At 46.0% G+C, this 21,237-nt stretch overlaps 1 protein-coding gene across 1 annotated transcript; it reads left to right on the plus strand.

Annotated features, from left to right (window-relative positions):
- The first annotated feature begins 503 nt into the window (after window positions 1-503).
- Window positions 504-20,065, plus strand: LOC103803330 (E3 ubiquitin-protein ligase MARCH4-like). The gene is made up of 2 exons (XM_009075875.1): window positions 504-700; window positions 19,467-20,065. The coding sequence occupies exons 1-2, from the start codon at window positions 670-672 to the stop codon at window positions 19,826-19,828; spliced, it is 393 nt and encodes a 130-aa protein (XP_009074123.1). The 5' UTR covers window positions 504-669; the 3' UTR covers window positions 19,829-20,065.
- The last annotated feature ends 1,172 nt before the right edge of the window (window positions 20,066-21,237 follow it).

A 21,237-nucleotide genomic window follows, 5' to 3' on the forward strand; every position in this document is an offset into this window, starting at 1 on the left:
GTGATCCTGTCAGATCTCACAAAATGGCACAGAGCCAGCTCATGCGAGGGCTTCAAAAGGAAGCTTGGCTCTCCGAGACTTGGTTTTATGGTACTAGGATGCCCTGGCTGAGGAGGCTGTCTGGCCTCTGAGGGAGCAACCCATCCTGGGTTTTGATGGCCATCATAGATCTACTGTCATGAGGATTTTATTTTTGGTGTCCTGGCCTCATCCGTCCCACCTCACTCAGGTCTCTGTGCTTTCCTGGTGAGATGCAGGGTTCCTCTCCATTGCCTCTTCAGCAGTGCTATCAGGAAACATGGGGCTGTGCACTGTTGAACAACTGCCATGCTCCATTCCAGATATGGACCAGGTAAAAGCACCTATTCTCACAGGTGCTCTTTGAGATCTCCAAAACCACCACAGTGGTGTAAAACAATGATGTGCCCCGAGTAACTAATCTCTTCTCTTTTTTCCTGCCTCCCTACCTCTTGTCCCCTCTCCTCTCCCCGTTGCTTCCCCTTGCAGTGGCAGGCCATCTCTCTGACAGTCATTGAGAAGGTTCAGATAGCAGCGGCCATCCTGGGTTCCCTCTTCCTCATCGCCAGTATCTCGTGGCTCATCTGGTCGACCTTCAGTCCTTCAGCCAAATGGCAGCGCCAGGACCTGCTCTTCCAGATCTGCTATGGAATGTACGGCTTCATGGACATTGTCTGTATAGGTGGGTGATTGTATCTCACAGCGCAGCCAAGGTCGCCCGCCCGCTCACCCATAGAGAGGAGTGGGAGACGGCGTGGAGAACCAGCCAATACAGCTTGGTTCAGATTGAGCGTCCCTGGCTTTTCCTCCTCTTTGCTTTTGCAGTACCTTTTTTACTGTCCTCTTGGCTCATCTAGGTAGCTCCAGAGTGTCTCCTTGATCCCAGACAGAAATAAATCTCTCTTCAGAGCAAGAAGAGGGTGAGGAGGTCTAGGGGAGGCTGGAGAGTGTAAGGCTTTTGAGAAACTCATTTCTTTCTGGGATAGCTAATTTAGGGACTGCCCTGTGGTTAGGCATAGCAGGGTCTCTCCGCATGCAGCTCCTTGGCTTTCCAGCCCAGTCTCTCTGCTGGACAGGGGTGGCTGCCTGTTCTTTGGCCTACCCTGGAGCTGCAGGTCCCAACCAGGTCATAGACCAGCCTGGGGTCCTTGTCAGGTTGCTGGCACAGAGTAGCTCTGAGGATGAAGCTGCCTTACACTGCACAAGTCCTGAGAGCACAGCAGATGCTGGCACCCTGGCCCCAGTCGAGTCTCCATGTACTCAGGCTGTAGCCCCAGTTCAGGTCTGCAGGGTGGGGAGATGTAGCTGCCAATACCTACAGTGATTACCGAAACAGTCCAGTTAGCACCAGCCACCTCCAAATGTGCTCCTGAGCAGTGTCCACCCAAGCACAGGCCACTAGATAACGTCAGTTCTAGTGACCCTGACAGGGGGCAAAAAGGGGACCAGAGAGCTCTTCGTGTCTGGGTCCTTCCATCGTTGGTATAAAGGTGGAAGGAGCTGTGCCAAAACTCAGTAGGACACGGCAGTCCTCTTGACTTGTTGGATATGGGTATGTGTGGATAGAGCCATTCCAGAGAGAAGGAGTACAGCCCCCAGTTCAGCCCTCAGGAGGAAGCCAGACTATATCACAGGGCAGCAGTTGGTGAAGCTGGAGTACAGAAGTACAACAAACCCAGTGGCAGGGACAGAGGTTTGGACTGCACATGCTGGTATCCAGGTTCAAATGGCTCTTGGCTTCAACAGCCTTCCAGCACAGGACTTGGGCCTGCCAAAACCCCGGGCAATTTCTCCCACTGTTGCCATGACTGTGCTGGCAATTAGAGATCATCCTGTTCCTTCATGAGATGCTGGTGGAGCTACCACATCTCCCCAGGAGCAAAGGGTGGCAAAGGAGGTGAAAGAGGGATGGGCAGCACCCACATGTTGGCACAACAGCCGCTGGTGATGTCCTCTTGCTGGTGGAATTCAAAGTGGAGAAAAATTATCCCTACACCTGTGTGGTGTGCATTTGTGTCGTCTTGTTGGCAGAGGACAGAAGTGGAGAGCTCTGGCCTGGGCGGACATCAGTAACATGATTAACTGGCTTTGATAAAGCTTCAAGAGCTGAGGAGAGCTGATTAGCTCATCTGTCAATAGGTGTTAAATCCTCCCACATGGCAGAAAACAAATCAAGCCAGCCTTGAACTGAAGGGGAACTGGGCAGACAGATTCAGACTTGAGGTTTGGTTTTATATTTTTTGTTAATTTTTCTAAGGATCTGGCCTCTATTTCCCTTTTCCACCGTCTTTGAGAGAAAAAGAAGTCCCTTTGCATCTCCACTGATGTCCCATTAAGCTTCATGCCCTAAGCTGGGAGCTTTCATTTTTTTCAGGCCAAAGAGCAAGCAGCCATCCCATTCCCAGGATCATTTCAGAGTGGTGTCTTGGGGCAGCCCCTTGTCTCATGTTTCTCCCTGCACAGCTGGCAGTCCTCATGCGCCAGGCATGCTGGCTTTCCCACCAACTCAAAAGCCAGTGGGAAGCATTACAAATGCAGTGAGTTAACATGTCTGTATGTGGGTTCTCCTGCCCAGCACTTAGGAATTACCCAGAGCTGGCTTCACTTGGGCTATGTGCAGCACGTCTGCCCGTGCTGCCAGGCAGCCCACCCATGCTCAACCAGGAGTGGTGATGTGCTGGGCTATGTGAACCTCTATATCCATTTCTGTAAAAAAGCTCATATGTGCACACTGTCAGCCTTCTGCCCCTGCTGCTCTCTGGTGTCAAACTTGCTTGTACAGTGCATCTGTGCTCTTTGCAGTCCCAGGTGCTGTTGCTGCACTCAGCTCAGAGGAGCTCTGAGCAGTACTAGCTGAGATCAAGTGTTCACTTCCCTCCCCAGCTCCACCTCCACCTCCTCCTCCTCTTCCTCTGCCTCATTTGAGCTAAGTGACAAATGAGGTCTTCACAAGCAGCTGTGACTCCCTGCCTGTTGATGTGGTTAGGTCTCTCCTCTGAGACTTCTCTTCAGCCATGAAGATTTCAGGGGGCTGCAGTAGCACTAGCCGAAAGGCTAGTCTGTCCATTGAGAGGCCAGACCAGGTCAGGCCAGCAGAAGAGACTGATCCAAGGGAATTCTCTCCTATGAAGATTGGCTGAGACTGTTGGGGTTGTTCAGCCTGGAGAAGAGAAAGCTTCAGGGAGACCAGCTTTCCAGTACCTGAAGGAGCCTACAAGAGAGCTGGAGAGGGACTTTTTACAAGGGCAGGTAGTGATAGGACAGGGTTAATGACTTTGATTTGAAACAGAGTAGGTTTAGATTAGATATTAGGAAGAAATTATTTACTGTGAGGGTGGTGAGACACTGGAACAGGTTGCCCAGAAAGGCTGTGGATACTCCATCCTGGAAGTGTTTAGGGCCAGGTTGGATGGGACTTTGAGCAACCTAGTCTAGTGCAAGGTGTCCCTGCCCATGGCAGTGGGGTTGGAACTAGATGTCCCTTAGAGTTCCTTCCAGCCTGACCCATTCTATAATTCCATAAACACCACAACTGAATTTAATTCCTCATTTATTATATCTTCGTGCAACTGTGATGGATGCAGCAATGCCAGTTCCCTAGAAGACATGCAGTGAGTTCCTCACTGTGGAACAGCTATTCTGTCTCTCTTTATCCTTCTCCCAGACCTTGCTGCCTTTTGCAGGGTCTTTTGATCACAGCTGGGCAAAGCTGGCTCTGGAAATTGAAAGTTCTGCTCCTGACTGCCAGCATGGCCTGAAGCCTCTTGTAACTCCTCCCTAGGTTTCAGTTCCACTTCTGCAAGTTCAGGATAAAAGCCTCTCATGGATAATTGCAGTGACAACGGATTTTGAAAAAACAGGGTGCTGTCTGTGCAGTTTGGTGTTTCCTTCTCTGCAGTACAGTCCTTTTCCCTTTTTGCTACCCAGCCTGTGGGTGGGTAGGAGAGATTTAGGCACTAAGAAATGCTCAGTCATGGGGAAAGGGCAAGACATTAGATGCACTCAGTCCTACCACACTTGTTTTTTTCCAGCTAATATAAGACACATGTCTGTACATTGTTTGATAACAGGCTGGGCAGTCTTAGCTACCAGAATGTTATACTGTAGGTCCTACACTAATTCTTTGATTCCAGCTGTTTCTTCCCCCAGTTTGACCCCCAGGTTTTTCTTTCACTGGCAGAGGGGTTTGAAAAACAAGGTACTTATTAAAGAAAAAATGTGCTGAAAAAGAGCTCCTCCATAGTTCCTGCCCGTTCCCACTTCAGTTGTACTTGGATGTTTCATGTCCATTTGGTAGCCAGTGACATTTGTCCAGGAGCCCAGTTAATACACCCTGTCACTGCAGGTGCTCAGCAGGACACTTCCTCTGGCACTGTGCTGTCTCAGAGATGGAGAAGTCACTAAATCTGCAGAGATCTGACTTACATCAGACAGGGAATACACATCTAGTCAGCAACTGACAATCTGTTCTGTGTGATCTCCTCTCCTAAGTCATTAAAGGATTTAGGAAGGAATTTTCTAAGTCAGAGGTATATGTGGCAATTTGCTTGGGCAATCCCACAGCATCACTGGTCTTTCCAATGTGGAATCAAAGGTGAGGGCATGAGTGCTCCCTTGTGCATAGGTACCTGTGCTCTCTAAGCACAGGTAATTTGGTTGTTACTATCTTCACTTGAGCTGTACCTGATTTGAAGTAGTCAGATCATCTCCAAGCTGAGCTCTCAAAATATGTCTGTTAACTTAGAGACTATTGATCCTTTTGACAAAATCCAGGTGTCTTGGGTTTGACCCTCAGCCACTAACATTCAGTAATACACTAGTTTTCTTTGGACTTTGCTAGATGTTAGCATGTTCCACAAAAACAGATGGAAGGTATAGACACCATATGCTACCCCTTCACCCACCATAGGAGCAAAATCACAATCAAGGAAAAATGAATCTGCTCCTCAAGACCAGCAGGACAGATAGTATGGCCCCAAGTACTGAAAGCTACATTCATCTGGGCAAGATGTGCAAAAATGTCTTTCAGCATTGCGCTTTGCTCTCAGACATCTAACAGGAGGGCAGGAAGCACTGGAAAGGATTGCTTGGGACTTGTGGAAGCCTCTAGTACTGGATTTTTTTAAAGAACCTGTTAGAAAATATACATCAAGAACAGGTTGCAGAGAGATGATCCCACTTGGTAAAGGAGGAACAGATTAAATGCTTCTTGATATCCAGCCAGCCTCAACATCTTTGATTCTGATCTCTCTCTCTTTTGTCTTTGCTATCTCTGGTCATGTCTGTAGGACAGATACAAGAGTTGGATTAAACTGGAATCTGGTGGTGATGCCATCATAGGCATTGCTCTGCTATGAAGCCATCTACAACACAGACATCTGAGATCAGGAACCAGGAAGGGAATGAGAAGTGAGATGGGGACTGTTCAGTTGATTAACTGCTCTCTCCATGGTCCATGAGAGGTAAATCCAGAAAGCTGGCATAGAGAGAGATTAACAGAAATATGGTTATCAAAATGTGGGAATAAATGGAATGAGCCTTCATAGGCCTCAGTTACTGAGTAGGGAGAGTAGCAGCTTAGAGCTGGGTTGTAAATCCTGAGAGATACCTGCCTGTTAATTAAATGACAGTCCTTGGAGAGGAAAGGAGGGGTTTGCCTCTCTCTCTGTCAAGGTGCAATTAGGGAAAGTCAGTGTTTGTAGATTAAGGTGTCATTTAGGGTCAGGAGGACAGGAAACCATCTCCTGTTAAACAAGGAGGAACTCTGCCAGCTAATGAGAGCATGTCACAGTCTAGGCTCAGACAGCACCAGATCGGCTCCAAGGGAGAAGTGCATCCCAGGAGAGCCATTAGCAGACTGTGTGTGCAGGGCTGTCACCATTATGGTTTGTGTGTGCTGTCCTGCTTGGGCTCACACAGGAGTATTCCTGAGGTTGGCATGCTGGGGTGTTTATGCCCAGCAATGCAAAAGTAATCCGATCTGCCTCTGTTTGGATCAGTGTCTGGTGGGGAGAGTTGCTTTATCCATACCCACTGGTCCTTGCTCTCTGGCTCACCCTGCCTCAGTACTGACAGCAGGGCACTTCCACAAGCATTAAATCCTCGTGCTCTTTGAAGCTTTTCCCGCTCTTAGTCCCTGAGGGTATTTGCCTTCACAACAGCAACTGCACTGCAGCTCAGCAGCACAAGAGACAGGCAAAGCAGGACCATTCATCCAGCCAACGATTTTTGTTGGCACACCATGGCAATCCATTACAGATCAGGAAGTGTCTGCCCGCTGTTTTTAATCCCAGCTGCCAGCAAGAATAATCAAAAGCATCCAGTACGTCTGACGGCATCTCAGCACAACCGTAGGTAATAACATAAGAAATCAATAGCCAATTAAAACTGATCCACAGCATTTGATCTTTCATAGTGCAATGGGAACAGTAATTAATGGAGCTTCCTTGAGACAGTGACAATTCAAGCTTCCTGCCAAGACTAATGTGGTTGTGTTTTAAATGAGCTTTGCTTCCTAGAGGAAATGCCAGGATGAGGTAGCCTCAGGGTGTTTTCTAGCCAGGTCACTTGGGCCCTCAGCATTCAAAGGATTTAGGAGTCAAAGACACAACAAAATAAAGAGAAACTGAGAAATTAGGTATCTTCAGGGTCTTGGTCTTCATCTATATTGATCCAATTCTCAAAAGGAAAGCAGATGTTTTCATTCAGGTCTACTTAGTCCCTCAAGGTACAAAGCAGGAGGAATTACTGCAGCAGTAGAGAATCACTTTTAGGGAAGCAACAAGCCCATGCGTTGGCTTGATGACACCCTAAAGGCAGAGCACAAGGCAGAGAAGTTCATCAAATGTCTTTGGAAGAGAGACCTGACACCAGAACATACCTGGGAGAGATGCACGAGAATATACTGGTCTTCTGTGCTCTTCAGCTTGATGCACTGCTTGCTGCGGTCTTCGTGCACTTCTTACCCAGTTTGCCTGTAAACTGGAGCTACCAGAAGCAAATTGGAGTGGCCAGGTCCAGGCCTTACCTTCAGAGCAGGCAGCTGGGATAAAGCCAGGCAGCCAATTCACTTTTTTTTTACATCATGAACCCTGCTTTGCACACAATTTAGCCACAATGTGCACGCTTGGAAAATCACTGAGCAAATCATTGATCTGCCAGCTGTAAAGGGGAGTGTGGAACAGTCCCCACAGGGCACATCATGAGGTGTTCAATCCAGCTGGGCAGGGACCATCCCCAAGAGTAGTTATTGTGGGCCTTGTAGCTGGGCCATCACCAGGAGAAGCGACGCTGCACCGCTGATCTGACGACCAACTCCTTGGCCGCTATCCAGGAACAGCAAAATTGAGACATGCCACCCTTCTGTTCCTGAAAGATGGGACCTATTTTTATCTAATGCTGCATTGATTATTCCATAGGAGAGCAGAGAGGGGCAGCTGATGTGCGTGTATGTGTGCTACTCTTCACCAGGGGCATGTCTACAGAGGTTAATATGCCCACTGAACTCCAGGGCAGCACCGTCAGCTCTCTGCAGAGCATGTCACTGCTGAGCAAAGAGCCACAGGGTTTGGACCTGGCACTGAACCCTCTCCTTTTTTGTAGGGAAGGAATTTGTCTTCCAGCACAACCTGGGCTTTCACATGTGTCCATTCAGCTCCGCACTCCTTTCACCACATCCATCTCCATGCAGGGTCCCACTGTCGGAACTTTGCTCTGGAGATGTATTTTGTCATGAATAACCATATGGTGCTCTCTGCTCCAGTGGATCAGTGTGTTTAGCATTTAATGAGGGCAACATAATTAACATTTTCTAAGGGAGAAAAGAAATCCTTTTGCCTTATGAGAGACATCTTGTGCTCTCAAGGGTGATACATTATAATCAGATTGATGCTGTCCTGTCACTAAACTCCGTGCTGAAATCTAGTGCCTGGTGTCCCTTGGTTAAGTTTCCATACGTGGGCAGAGGCAGAAGCACTCACCTGCCTGTCACAACTTCTACACTACGGCAGGAGATTCCCTCGTAGGCAGCTGGTAGGATCTCCCACACCAGCTGCACAAATCGTGCTATCTAGTAAAGGATGGAAAAAATCCTCAGCTTTGTGCCAGGCTGTGTTTTTCCAACTGCCTTATGTCCCATTGCTCCTCCTACTACAGCCTGTATCCCCACAGACACATTGCTCCTGGAGGTGGGAATCTGTGGTCCATGGCATGCTGTTGCAGCTGTAGCCAGACAAATCAACTCCCTAGTCAAAGATGAGACTACAGAGGGGTCACCCCCATGCATTAGTGGATGAGGCTACTTTTGGTGTCTCCTCAGCTCTGTGGGGAGCCAGAAGCAGAGGTAAGAAGAGATTAATATGAAGCCACATTAATCCAGCTCTGGGATCACTTCTCAGAGTAGAGACTGATTGATGATGGCTGCCTACCAACAGAGCCATCTCTCAGGCCCAGATACAACAGTCTGTGAGGGAGAATAGTGCAAACAGGCCAATGAGCTAAGTTGCTAAGTGTGATTCTTCCTGAAAGTTACTCCCTGAAGCAGTGCCTTTCTTCCTGCATCAAGACCCACCGATGGCAGCCACAGCCTGAGTCCCTCTGCCCCATGGCAGAGCTGGATTCACAATACCAATACAACTGTGCAGTGTTAAGTAGAAGTTGTTCAGTAAGATTAAATAACTCTAGGGGTCCTGTGCCCAACAGTCCAGCCAGCACTTCACTTTCTCAGAAGTGGACCGGCCAGCAAACAAGCCCACAGCAATGACATTGTGGAGTGGGTAGTCATCACTACCTGGGGAATGCAGAGAACCCTGAAGACCTGAAGGTCCAGGCAGTTACTGTGCCAGGTGGGACAATTTACTCTGCTCAGCCATGGCCACATCATGGTATTGTCTGTGTCCTGTAAGGCTCTTCTCCAGACCTTTTCTGCAGGCTTTGCCACGCCAGGTTGCTTTCACTGCTGTCATACTTGTCAGCTCAGCATTGGCAGATCCCATAGCTGCAGGTGAACTTTTACCTGCCCCTTTAGCCTCCATCAGCATTCACTCAGCTGGGTATTGCAGCTCATAAAGGTCTTCAGCTCTAGTGGAAGAAGCTTGTGTATCCAGACCAGGAAGGAAAAAGGTTTGCCCTCCTAGAGATTCAAGTGAGTAACAGATCGGAAATGATAGACCCTTGTCCTCTTGGCTTCTACCACCTTCCTTAGTTTTGAATAGTGCCTCTGTGGGAGAGTTGAAGGCCTTTTCAGTGGAGAAGGTGGGGTGAGACCTGTGGGCACACTGTAAGGGAGCAGGGAGGAGAAGCTGCAGCACCCAACAGTGGAATGGTATTGGAAACTTCACAGAAATCCTGGATTTACAGTGAAAGATTTTTGTCATGGCTGTGGAGGACAAAGCAGCCAAACACAGGCTGCACTGTGGTGTGTCCCAGGAGCACATTTATCCTAAGGAAAGGCTGGCTAGAGAGCACCATGAGCACCTTCTGCCTCACATCCCTGGGATGCTGTCCTACATGTCAGAGGGGAAGATGTCCACATCTCACTCCAGCAAGGCAGTAGAAGCAATCACAATGCTCATGCTGATCTGCAAATTCAGAGGTACCATCAGGTCCATTAATTTAGCCCATCAGGTCCATTAATTTAGCCTATGTGCCTTACACTACCCTGCGGGATGTTAAGGGTGGTCTGTACTCACCTTTGCGTCTCCCCTAACTGTTTCCTGTTTCTCTTAGTGAAGAGCACTTAGGTGGCTGGAGCAGTCTGGAGGGACAGGGCTCAGACTGGACATGCATCCCTTAGAAAATGAAAAATTGTGAAACTATTCTCATTTTTCCTTACAGAATTTCATTTGCTAATAAAAGCAGAGAGGGAGGCACTAGTTCTACCTTCAATAAGCAAATGTCATGTTTTGATCATTATTGAACAAAGCATTTTGATTTAGCATTTAGCGATGACTGCTCATGCTGAGAATTTTAAATTCAGTGTCAGAACTGGAACACAACATTTTAAAAAAAATCAAGTCCAAATGAAGCATCTTCACCTGTTTGGAAATAGACATGTATTGTTCCATTCTGGGGAACATCATGACTTTTTCAAGTCTCACTCTAAGCAAGGGTGAAGACCTATTCCCAAAACCTACAGAGAACAGTGCTATTGTCCAGCTTTGCCTTTAAAGAAGTGTCCCAAGAATGGCTGAGGATCCAGCATGACTGCACAGGCAAAACTTTGGTCAAAGTAACATTAGCTGTAAGATAGGAAGGTTCAGGTCCAGACCTGGAGGAATGACTGCTGTCATGCAAGCATAGTGAAATGGAAGACACGTGCTTTTTCTCTCCTCACCATGAGTATTCAACTTCATGAACTTGTGTCAGGGAAGATCTGAAAACCTGAAGGTAGGAAAGACCCATAAAGTCACCCAGAGACCAAGATGTGCATTTTGCCAGTGCTCTGTTCAATCTACCTTTAAATTATTATTTACTCCCTTCTTTTAAAGACCTTGGAGTATCTGTCATGCACACAATGAGTGTCTTTGATGTCTTGTGCACAAAGCCTTTTTAAGACATGGAGTGTTGCTGTCGTCTCCATTTTAAATTTGGGGAAAAAAGGCTCTGAGGGGATCTGTACAATCCTAGCTACAAAGCAATGGGGGGGAAACTTAAAGAGAGCAAGAGGGTATATGAGTAATGCCTCCAAGCCCTATCCCTCCTGTCCTGGCACAGTTATGGGTAGACTCGCAAATGGGGAGTGCTGCTGGAGAGACACGATTCAGAAGCAAGGCTGTTCTGCTGGTGGAGCTCCCATATCTATTTATTTATTTGCTTTTTCCAAGAAGAGACTCATTTATTGCTGCCTGCATAACAAGAGACTGCCCTTTCATCCTCTGCTTTATCGTGCACTGTGAAGTAAATACCACAGGAGTACAAGAAGAGCCTTAAGGGCACAACACCCATTTTGCTGTGGCTGTCCACAGCCAGCTGAATTTACAGTAGTGCTTTAGTTTATGGTTTACCTATTGCCCGAGCAAGGATTTCTTTGCGTTTCATTTTACCCATTTTCATTGTTATTTCTTGTTTTGATTTAGGTTTTCTTTGTCCCAGTTTCAAGGTCAGGGGTAAAAGTACTAGTCTGGGCAGGGCAGGAGGAATTTATGGTGATTGGTAGCTCATATGCTTACAGCTGGAAATACTGTGGCATCTCTGTAGTGATGGTGTTGCAGTGTGCAGCTCTCAGGGTCAGTCAAGTTCCTGTGTCACAAACAGCATCTTGCAGACAGATGATGCTATTTTCCCATTGCAAACAAACCATGTGGGAGTGCTGAATGAAAAGAAATTTCCTGTACCCTGGACAACTCCCTTCAGCTCCTTAATTTTGCCAGCCTTTCCTCATTTGGTGTCTTACCAGCTCAGCCCTACCAGTCCCAGCCCTTGTGTTGTAGAGGAATACACAGGTGTGCAGAGGACATGGCTGAGGATGGAAACAGCACCTCACAGAGAAGATGCATCTACCTTGCAGCCATAAAAGCTCCCCAAATGCTTCTACAGTATGCTGCCCCCAGCTCCCACTAGCTCCACAAGCCCCATGGCAGGCAGCCCTGCCTGTCAGCTCAATTCATCCTGCTGGATAAAGCATTCCTCCTTCCACTGCTACAAATGCCATGTCTGTGGGACAGACTGCTCCTGCTTCCAAGAGGAACCCATAGCATCCTGTGCACACAGGAATCACTACTGCATATTTGTGTTACACAAACTCATGACATGCTGCAGTGTCACAATCTGGAAATTGTTTCTTGCTGTATAGCTCAGCAGCATCCTGCAAAATCTCAATGCTGCCTAGGGGAGAGACTGCCAGCTGCCACGCCAAGCACTCCCAGTAGTAATAAAAGAGCTGCCTCCTCTCCCTGGCCCCCCATGCTCTGCCCCGTCATCACTTGCCTAGTGGAGCAGCAGCCATGGGGACTCTCTGGGATGGCTGCACACTGGATCCATCTCCCACCGGGCAGGGCTCGTGCTGAGTCTGGGGGTGGGTGTTCATGGCTGCAGAGAGCTTGGGGCGTAGCGTAACTACCCGTCCAGATGGGACCTGCTGCTCCTGTGGCTCTGCCAAATGGAGCAGAGGAAGCAGGGAAGGAAGGCTCTCTTGCTGCATTTGGGGGGGTCCTGGCCCACCAGGGGCTGAGGAAGCTTTTAGGCACAGCCATCCTTGAACTCCAGCGTGCACGAGAGGAAACAAGCTGTAATAAACACAAGGTTTGATGGATAGTCATCAACTGAAAGTTGTGGGCCAGCCTGTTTGTGTTGTAGTGACCCAAACTGAAATTTTATCTCCATAAAATACCTTTCCATTCAGCTTGGAGCAGCTTCTCTACATACACTGGTAGAGGCTCTTTCCTGGCTGTGGAGGTCTCAGCTTCTGCAGGGCTCAATTTCAGTTTTGGTGGAGCCATGCCCTTGTGGCCTGAGGAGATCCAAGCATGGCATACACATCACTGTAAAAGCCATGTGACAGTGAAACCTTGTTACAGGGAGTGCACTTAGAGAGTGCTGGGCAGAAGGAGTGTTTTGTCTTCCCCAGATCAGCAGCACTCAACAGAGTCCAGTCATGCAGACATTCCAGTTCTACCAAGCCAAAACACAGTCCAGATTCATACATAATCAGTTCTTTAGATATTAAAAAAATGTGCATTGAGAATGATTGATAAGAAAATGCCTGATTATAATCAGCTAATTATTTTCCATATGTTAAACACTCACTCAAGCTCTAATCACTATGAATACATTTTCAATTTATACTCTATCTCATTCAATGCTGGTGATTGCTCAGCTTGCACACCCTCCTTGTACAGTTCCAGCATTATTCATAGCAGACCTTTGCTAGATGTCTTGTGGACTAGAGAAGTCCTGATCACTGGTCCAGTGCCTTGCAACTACCAGAAACATCTAAAAGGCAGCACCAGAGGTTCCACATCATCCATTATGAATGCATACTCCTGTATGCAAGGTAGACTGTCCACTAAGCTCTTGAAACATTCTAGGGACAAAATTTATATTTTGGAAAGTGGAGGTGACAGTTATGAAGGAGTCTCTACTTCCTATTTGATTTCACCAGGAAGCAAAGAATCCCTGAAAATGTGAATGTAGCAGTAGCTGTATGGAAAGTGACTGTTCGATGAAAGCATTCCTGAGCTGAAGAAAAGTAAGATGTGAGGATAATGGACTCCAGAAAAGCAGCAGCAGCAGCCTCAGGGGACCAGAGCAGGGAGTGTCTCTTGGGAAGAGAATCTGAAGGATAAAAGAGCTGCGAACAGCTCACAGCTGCCAAAAAGGATGATACTAAAGGCACAACAGCAAACTGTGCCTGCACAGGGGAAAGCTCAGAAGCGTGGGAAGAGAGCACTGAGGCTGCATCAAGAACTCTTTGAGAACCCAAAATCAGAGGCTGCAATCAAAAGGCAGAAAGAATAACCTTCAACTAATGAAAAGTCTCTAGAAATCACACAGGCACAGGAAGCTGTCAGAGCTGAACCCCAAGATGACCATCCAGAGATAAAAAAGGCAACAAGAAATGGGTCCATAAGCATATGCAAAGAAGAAGAACAAGGCAAGTCTAAGAGCTCAAATAAAATATGATACACAAAGGGCCAAAGAGTTAAATGTTGCCTTTGTTTTAGTCTTCAAAACTTAACTAAAATAATTTTAATGAGGAGAAAGGAGCCCAGGGCAGAATTGAAGAAGAACAGACTCAAAAACATTCAAATGAGTTAGCTCTGTCCTTGTCAGCATGTCCTAATGAACTTCAGAGGAAGCTGCAGGAGCAGTTTCTGACCCATGAGCATTTCATCATCAGGAGCTTGGAAAGGATGCAGGAGGTGCCAGGCAACTGGGGAAATGCAAGCAGAGTACCTAGCTTTAAATATAATCTCTATCATTAAATGAGGTAGGAACTGAGGATCAAGGAAATGAAGGGCAAATCAGCTTAACCGATTCATAGAAAGATATTAGAATATTTTTTTAGCTAACCAATTGATGAGCATGAGAGTATAACCATGTGTAATTTGGGAGGGTAGTTGTCATAGTGGCTAAGGAGGAAGCAGTCAGTTTGATATGCTGTGACTCGGGCAGTGGTCTTGGTGCTTTGCCTTTAGATTCTCCTAAATAAACCAGAGAAATGTGGTCTAGATTAAATAACTAGAATGAAGGTGTACAGGCAATGGGAGAAATACTTTCTCAGTTCTTGTCACTGGTGTGCTATAAACTGCAAACACATTTCAAGTAGGGACTCTTCTGGACTCTGCTCTCTTCAATATTTTTATTAATGACTTAGATAATTAAATAAGAAGTGCTGTTATAAAATTCACAGATGATACCAAGCTTGGAAAGGCTGCAAGCACTTTGAAGGATCAGATCAGCATTTGAAATGATCTTGGCAAACTGGAGGAATCAACAAGATGTAATTGAATAAAGAGAAGTGCAAAGCATTACCCTTAGAAAAGTGTATCAGAATCCAAAACATGAGCTGGACCAGGCAGTCACACTGCTGAAGAGAGCAATTCTGTGGCATATCAGTTTATTTCATCAGGGAATCAAAAAGCAGGTGGGGTGTACGATGCTGATTCTGCACCTCTTGCTCTGGGGACTGTACCCTCCTGGGGAGTTCACTGGCAGAAAAAGAGTGATGAAATGAAGAGGTTCTGGAGATGATAGGAGTGAGGAGAAGGGCATTACCCCATTCCAGCTCTGAGGTTCACATCTCCCAAATCATCCCAAGTGCAGAGTCCCACTGGTGCTATGACAATACTTTCAACTACAAAACTACCTCTCCTCTTGGCTCAGCACAGTTCCCCTTGGAAGCACTCCTTGGTTCATCTTCTTCCCCATTGCCTGAAGAGCACAACTCTGCAGACTTGAGTAGCAGCCACAAGAGGTTTTAAATACACTGGGTTGTTTAAAGAACCTGTCATATTCAGCTGGAACTGACCTGGCCACAATGTTGAGGGATACCAGATACTAGGTAACCCTTTCCCAACTCATATTTCTGAGATCTGATCCCTCTGTCTCCCTGGTTTAACATCAGCCACTTTCCTGCTCTTAGGTCAAGATAAAAGGATGGAGCAAATAGGATGAGATTAAGGCAAAGTGGTAAGTGAGGGCTAAGCTGCTGGAGCTTTGGAAACAAAAGTGGAGGAATTTGAGATTGTCACAAAAGATTAAAGAATTCACAGAAAGGGAGGGAAGAGTTTGTGTATGCAATGCTGTCAATGGAGAGAAAGCCTGGCAGTGAAAGCATTATCTCCCAGAAAGCTTGGTTTACCTTGGCCTGAGTCACCACTGCTGTGGATGCAAACATTAAGCTTTGTTCACAGCTGCCATAATCTTCCCCTGACACCCAGTAATGAAAGCAACAGAAACAGGCTAAGGCATGGCAGCTGTCTGGCTGAGATGAAACTGCATTTGGAAAGGAAAACAAAAGGGCAAAGTCCTGTGATAAAACAGCTCAGGTGGCAGGACAGGGCATTTTTTAGAAGGCATCTGGCTGGAATGGACTGTGATTTTTCCTCCTGTAGATAATAAGAGTGGCAGTGCAGGGGTGATGTACCACCTACTGTCAGCAGAAGCCTTGCTTTGGTGGTTTCTTTACTGACAAACATGTGAAACAGTTCCTGCCCCAAGAATTTGCCTGTCTCTTTCAAGAAAATGCACAGCAAGTGTTGTAATAAGAGGAAGGTTAATTAGAAGCTCAAAGTCTTGATGAAAAGATCACTTGGTGGCAGAGGTTGACCATCTTCACTGCTTGTCATTTCTGAGAAACTGCTGCTCCAAAGTTACCTTAAATTGGAGGCTCACAACTGCTTGGCTTAGTCTCACAGGATGGTGGTACACCAACTGATTCCCCTTTCCCCCTCCAGAAACACAAACACAATTGTCCTTGTTACATCTGCCAATGTTCTTCCACCGCCCTTCTAGCCCTTGGACTGAGGACCTTTTTCTTGATCAGTCTTGTCACAAGCCAAATGCACCTCTGTCCCATCTAATCCCAAGAGATTCCACATTTCAATAATTTTCAGCTCCAGGAATTTTGCCTAATGCTGGTCCAGCCAGGTCTCTACATGTTAAAGTGGGAATGAGAACAGCACATTGCCAGTGTCCACATGCCATGGGAATTTAATTTCATCAGAATCACAAACTAGGCATATGGTGAACCAGGCAGCAATCTGGGCCAACAAGTTTTGTGTAATACCCACAAGAGATTTTCCCTCCAAAGAGGATGGTTTTCACAGAGGATCCATTGAGAGCAGATTTTGCAAAGCAGAAGAGGGTGAGATAAACTGGAGAGGAGTGGAAAAGGACCAGGCCACTACCAGAATCCATCTGAAACTCTCATTAGATATTTCTATGTTGAAAAGAGAGAACTGCACAGAGGGAAGTTCACACCAACCTGCAATCTTACACACACAGGATTTGGCTAATGGAGTAATTGCTTATAGCTAGACACCTCTAGTTGAACAGTTCTTCCTGAAGGATTTCCCACTTAACTTTGACCTTCAATTTGAAAGTATCACCTATGCAAACAATAATTGAAGAAGGGAAGTTGTTGTTAGGGGACACATAGAGCTGAATGTAGGAATTCCAATCCTAGTTTATCTCAGGCAGGCAAAATATGTTTCAATGGGAGCATTAACTGTCCTGCAGCTTGATATAAATTGATAGACTCTTGCTTACTCTTGGCATTTACTCTTGAAAATGAATCACTGTTACTTCTGCCTCCCTGCCCACCCCTCCACTTGGTTCCTTCTTAATTTTACAGCTTCCTGAGCTTGACATTGGGAAATCGATAAGTAATTTAGAGCCCAGTAAATACAGATGAAAACAAGTTATTTTGTACTTTTCTAAATATTTGGAAACCAAAATTATCTAAGAAAACAGGTGCTCAGTTGACTCAGCAACCCATCCATCAGCATCACACAGTTAATTGCATAAGATCATAAACATTTATAATTAGAAGGCAAACAAACAAGAATTTTATAAACAGCCCTCTTGAATCAGGCTGCGCATTAAATATTTGTGATAAGGTAATTAAGAATAGATTTACAATCCTGGCTCAGTATTTAATACTTCAGAGAATGGATTTGATACTATGGAGAATGTTCTACAGCCAAAGAGAAAACATTCGATTTGGGCTCTTTTATCCCAGGCTTAAAGTGGTCTCTGAGAAACACTGACTGTGTCATTGATCAGAGTGGAATTTCATTCATTACAGATCAGACAGCTCATTTAAATATATGTCTAATGTCCCTTGTCATGGGCTGATCCACTTTAGGCCTGCTTCAAAGCTCGGTCTCCCTGGCTGGATATGCAGGCTTTCCCTAAGTCCTGCTCTTTATGGTTGGTGCTTTGATCAGACCACGTCAGAATTCTCAACCATGTTTCAAAGGGAGGAAAAATGACATTTTTCTATTATGTCATCATGGTGTTTGGTTATGAAAAGCCAGCACCACTGCAGGATTACAGCTGAGCAATCTCAGTGGCCTGTGGGAACCAGAAGGAAGAGCTCTCCCATACTGTAGCACCCTATGCCATTCACTGTCCCCAAATGGTCAGATCTGCATACTTAAACTATCCAACATAATTACTTCTTCAGCCACTGAGTAGGCTCAGCACCCCAATACAATGAGTGTGAGAGGCCCCCTGAAGCTAATTTGTGATCAATCAGCAAGGCTCCTAGTTATAATTTAAACTGGGGAGGCTAGAAACTCAATTTATGTACTGAAGCCTTGGTTTAAACTCTGTAACATCAGACGCAGACCCTAAGAAACTGGGTGGCAGCATCCCATCACTGAGTAAGGTGGAGATCAGCCCTAAGGGTAACATGGCCTTCAGATACTTTGGGTTTTGATGTAGCACAGGTTTACGACAGTAATTATCTGCCATCAGAAACTAGAACAATCTGGAAAAGATAGGTGGTGGGTAAAGCTGTAGCATTCAATTCATCAGGAATAGCCATAAACCACTTTATTTTGTGGTGGCCATCATCTCTTCACACCTTGCTGCTCAAGTCAACCCCTTTGTTTAGGAGTTATTTTGATTCTTATTTCTTGTGGGTCTTTTGTTCTTGTAGTTATATGCTTGCAATAGGCAGACAAGAGAGCTACTCTTCCTAGAAATGTTTCTGATAATCTTGATCTTGACCAAGAATGGTGAAGCCATTGTGAATAAGAACAATGAAGCTATCCATGTGATAACTCACGCAGTCCTGCCTGCTGGTCTGGCTTCAGTCACATGAGGCACAAAGGCACTTTCCTAAGAGAAAGGTGGCTGCAAAACAGGAATTCGGATCCCCCCAATTCCACCTAAATCCCATGCTCTAGCAAAGCTTGCGAGATATATTATGGTGTGCCAGCTGAGCCAGTCTGTGTGAGATGTTGCAGCTTCCTCTAGCCTCAGTGGAGAAGAGCATCTCAGTCTTGCAGCCACTGTTGGCCCTAGTGCTTCCAAAGGGTCTAGCCAGAGCCTGGCAAATTGAATAATAACAGAGCTTAATACTGAAGTACTGTTATCATCTAAACAGCTAAAATTATTTAATTCCTTAGTCCTCTCGCAAGGGTGGGGAGGATAAGGAGGAGGAGACAGCTGAAGAGATGAGGTAACTTCTGGGTGGAAGGGCTCATTCTCTTTCAAACACAGAAACCATTAGAATTCAGGTGTCCTACAGCCCAGTGCCATCCCCAGACATCAGCCCTGGTGTATGTGGGTGGGCAGCAGGACACACACACTACATGCACACTCACTGCACACTCAGTGTGAGATCATCTGACCTTTCTGTCAAGCATGCTGCGTTCCCCTTGGAAGGAAGCAACGATGTACAATGAGGTACCTGCTCTGCAGATGAGCAAAACTTTGCCTAGAATAACAAACCATTTGCAGGTATAGACAGACCCTTTTCTCTCTGGATTGCTGCCTCCTGTGTCCACGTATGTATCCTCTCTGCTGATGTGTGTGTGGGGAGAGCCACGGCCTGTGAACACGCATGACGCTGGTGCAGCAGTCGTCACTGACGCGTCAGATCCAGTTACACCCCCTCCAAACACTCCGTTAGCCCGGTGAATCGTGCCTATGCAGCATGCAGAACTAGTCCAGCAACAGATAAACCTCGGGCCTTTATTGGTAAACACACACTGTTTTGCTGTAAGAGTATAACTCACTGTGCTGCATTTATGATCCGTTTATCGATGGCTGAGGTAAAACTGTAATCTTTTTAATTCAGGGGAAAAGGGATCCAGCAGAGGAGGAGCATCAGTGCCTGTCGGTAATTAAAATACATGATTTGTCGTTGAATAAACACTGGCTGAGGGAGAGCTGAGCTTAACCAGCTATCTGGGGAAAGATACTGGGGAAGGTTTATGGTTACTTCTAAAGTTTTGTTTCTGTTTTATGTTTATTTCTTTCCCCCTTCCCTCCAGGTCTAATAATACACGAAGGGCCCTCGGTTTACCGGATTTTTAAACGGTGGCAGGCGGTCAATCAGCAGTGGAAAGTGCTGAACTATGACAAAACAAAGGACATGGAGGAACAAAAAACAGGGACCAGGACAAATCAGCGCCCCTCCTCCCAAACCACCCACTCGTCCTCCACTGGTGGTACAGCCACTAACTCCGCTGCAGCCGACAGCGGGGCAAGGGCTGCCGGCCATGCCACAGGCACCCTCTCTGACCACCACTGTGCTTATACCATCCTGCATATACTCAGCCACCTGAGGCCTCACGAACAGAGGAGTCAGTCTAGTAGTAACAGAGAGCTCGTCATGAGGGTCACGACGGTCTGAGCCGAGGAATTCAGGAGGCCTTAACACAAAGCGGAGGAGACAAAGAACTCACAAAGCAGAGGAGCATGGTGTGCCTTTTTCTTTCTCTTTCCTTTTCTTTTTTCTTTTTTTTTCTTCCTTTTCTTTTTCAGTAACTGCACAAGATATAAGAGGCGGCACCTGGCCAGCTGAGGAAAAAAGCAGGTGGAGGGAGAGCTGCACACTCATGCTAAAGAGGTTGATGTTTTCTAGCCTGTTTAAAAAAAAAAAAAAAAGAAAAAAACAAGAAAAAACCAACACAAATCACAAAAAAACCAACAAAACAAGTGCAATACAGACTACAAACTGAGTAGGCAGAGTTCTGGGGAAGCAGAGGAACAGACGGTTTAGCATGTCTTACAAATCCTATTACCTGGAATAGGTAATACTCTGTACACTCCCCCCGTACACACACGCACGCGCACACAAGCACACACACACGGTGTGAGATTTATAAAAATATGGAAGGGAACAAAATATTTGGAGTATTTTTATTTTCCAGACTGTGATTAACCAGAGCTATGAGTTGTTTTGTTTCATGAGTCACTGGAGCCTTGTTTGATTTACCATGGGGTACCTGAAGTGAAATGGCTTGGGATTTTTCAGTATTGATTTACAGAGAGATTGAATCATCTCACTAAGAAAATCTAACAAAATCCAGGCATACCCAAATTTCACCAAAAAAATCCCGTTTTTTTCATAATGTTCCTGATAAGGGGTTTGGAGGGTAGAATTGGGAGGGGGGAGGGTGCTCCATGACCTTTATTTGACGTATAGACATTTTTGGCAAATTTTGTACAAATGTTCCGCAGGTGTTTCAAGCACAAGTACTGATGTGATTCATGCCTTCATAACCCCAAATCCAGCATCCAAATCTTGCCACTCACACACATCATTTTCCATGCAGACATTCCAGGTTAATTTCCTTCCATTTTACTCTAATCACAAGAAGCTGACCCATCTTTGGTGGATCTCTGCTCCCTTGCTGATTCAGACACTTCTGCATTAGATATGTACATTTTTTTTGATGTCTGTATCCCTGCTGCTCGACTTGCAACAGTCTCACTCAGTCTTGTAGGCTGATCCTTTTACATCCAGTCTGTTAGTTTATTACAGAGTCTATTCCATTCAATCATCCAAAAGAAAGTTAGTCTGAAGAGGGAGCACAGTTGCTGATTGACTATGTAACACTTCTAATAAGTCTCCTTCTCTGGGATATATTCTCCAAGGTACCGGTTGCTCTTCAGGAACATTCTCTTTCAATGCACAATGGCTGAATCATTTGTGGATATTAAAGGGACACTGTCAAGTACTTTTTAAATAGTTTTTAGGGTTTGGGCTTTTTTTACTCTCCATTGTTTGTAATATTCTCTTACAAGCTTGAAAATAAA

The sequence above is a fragment of the Acanthisitta chloris genome, unplaced genomic scaffold, assembly GCF_000695815.1.
Source record: "Acanthisitta chloris isolate BGI_N310 unplaced genomic scaffold, ASM69581v1 scaffold24895, whole genome shotgun sequence".
Lineage (NCBI taxonomy): Eukaryota > Metazoa > Chordata > Aves > Passeriformes > Acanthisittidae > Acanthisitta > Acanthisitta chloris.

Excerpts from the sequence above, each read along its gene's own strand:
- LOC103803330 (XM_009075875.1), top strand. The coding sequence starts at position 670 with ATGTACGGCTTCATGGACATTGTCTGTATAG. Across the intron at positions 701-19,466 it reads CATGGACATTGTCTGTATAG|GTCTAATAATACACGAAGGG; the intron begins GTGGGTGATTGT and ends CCTTCCCTCCAG.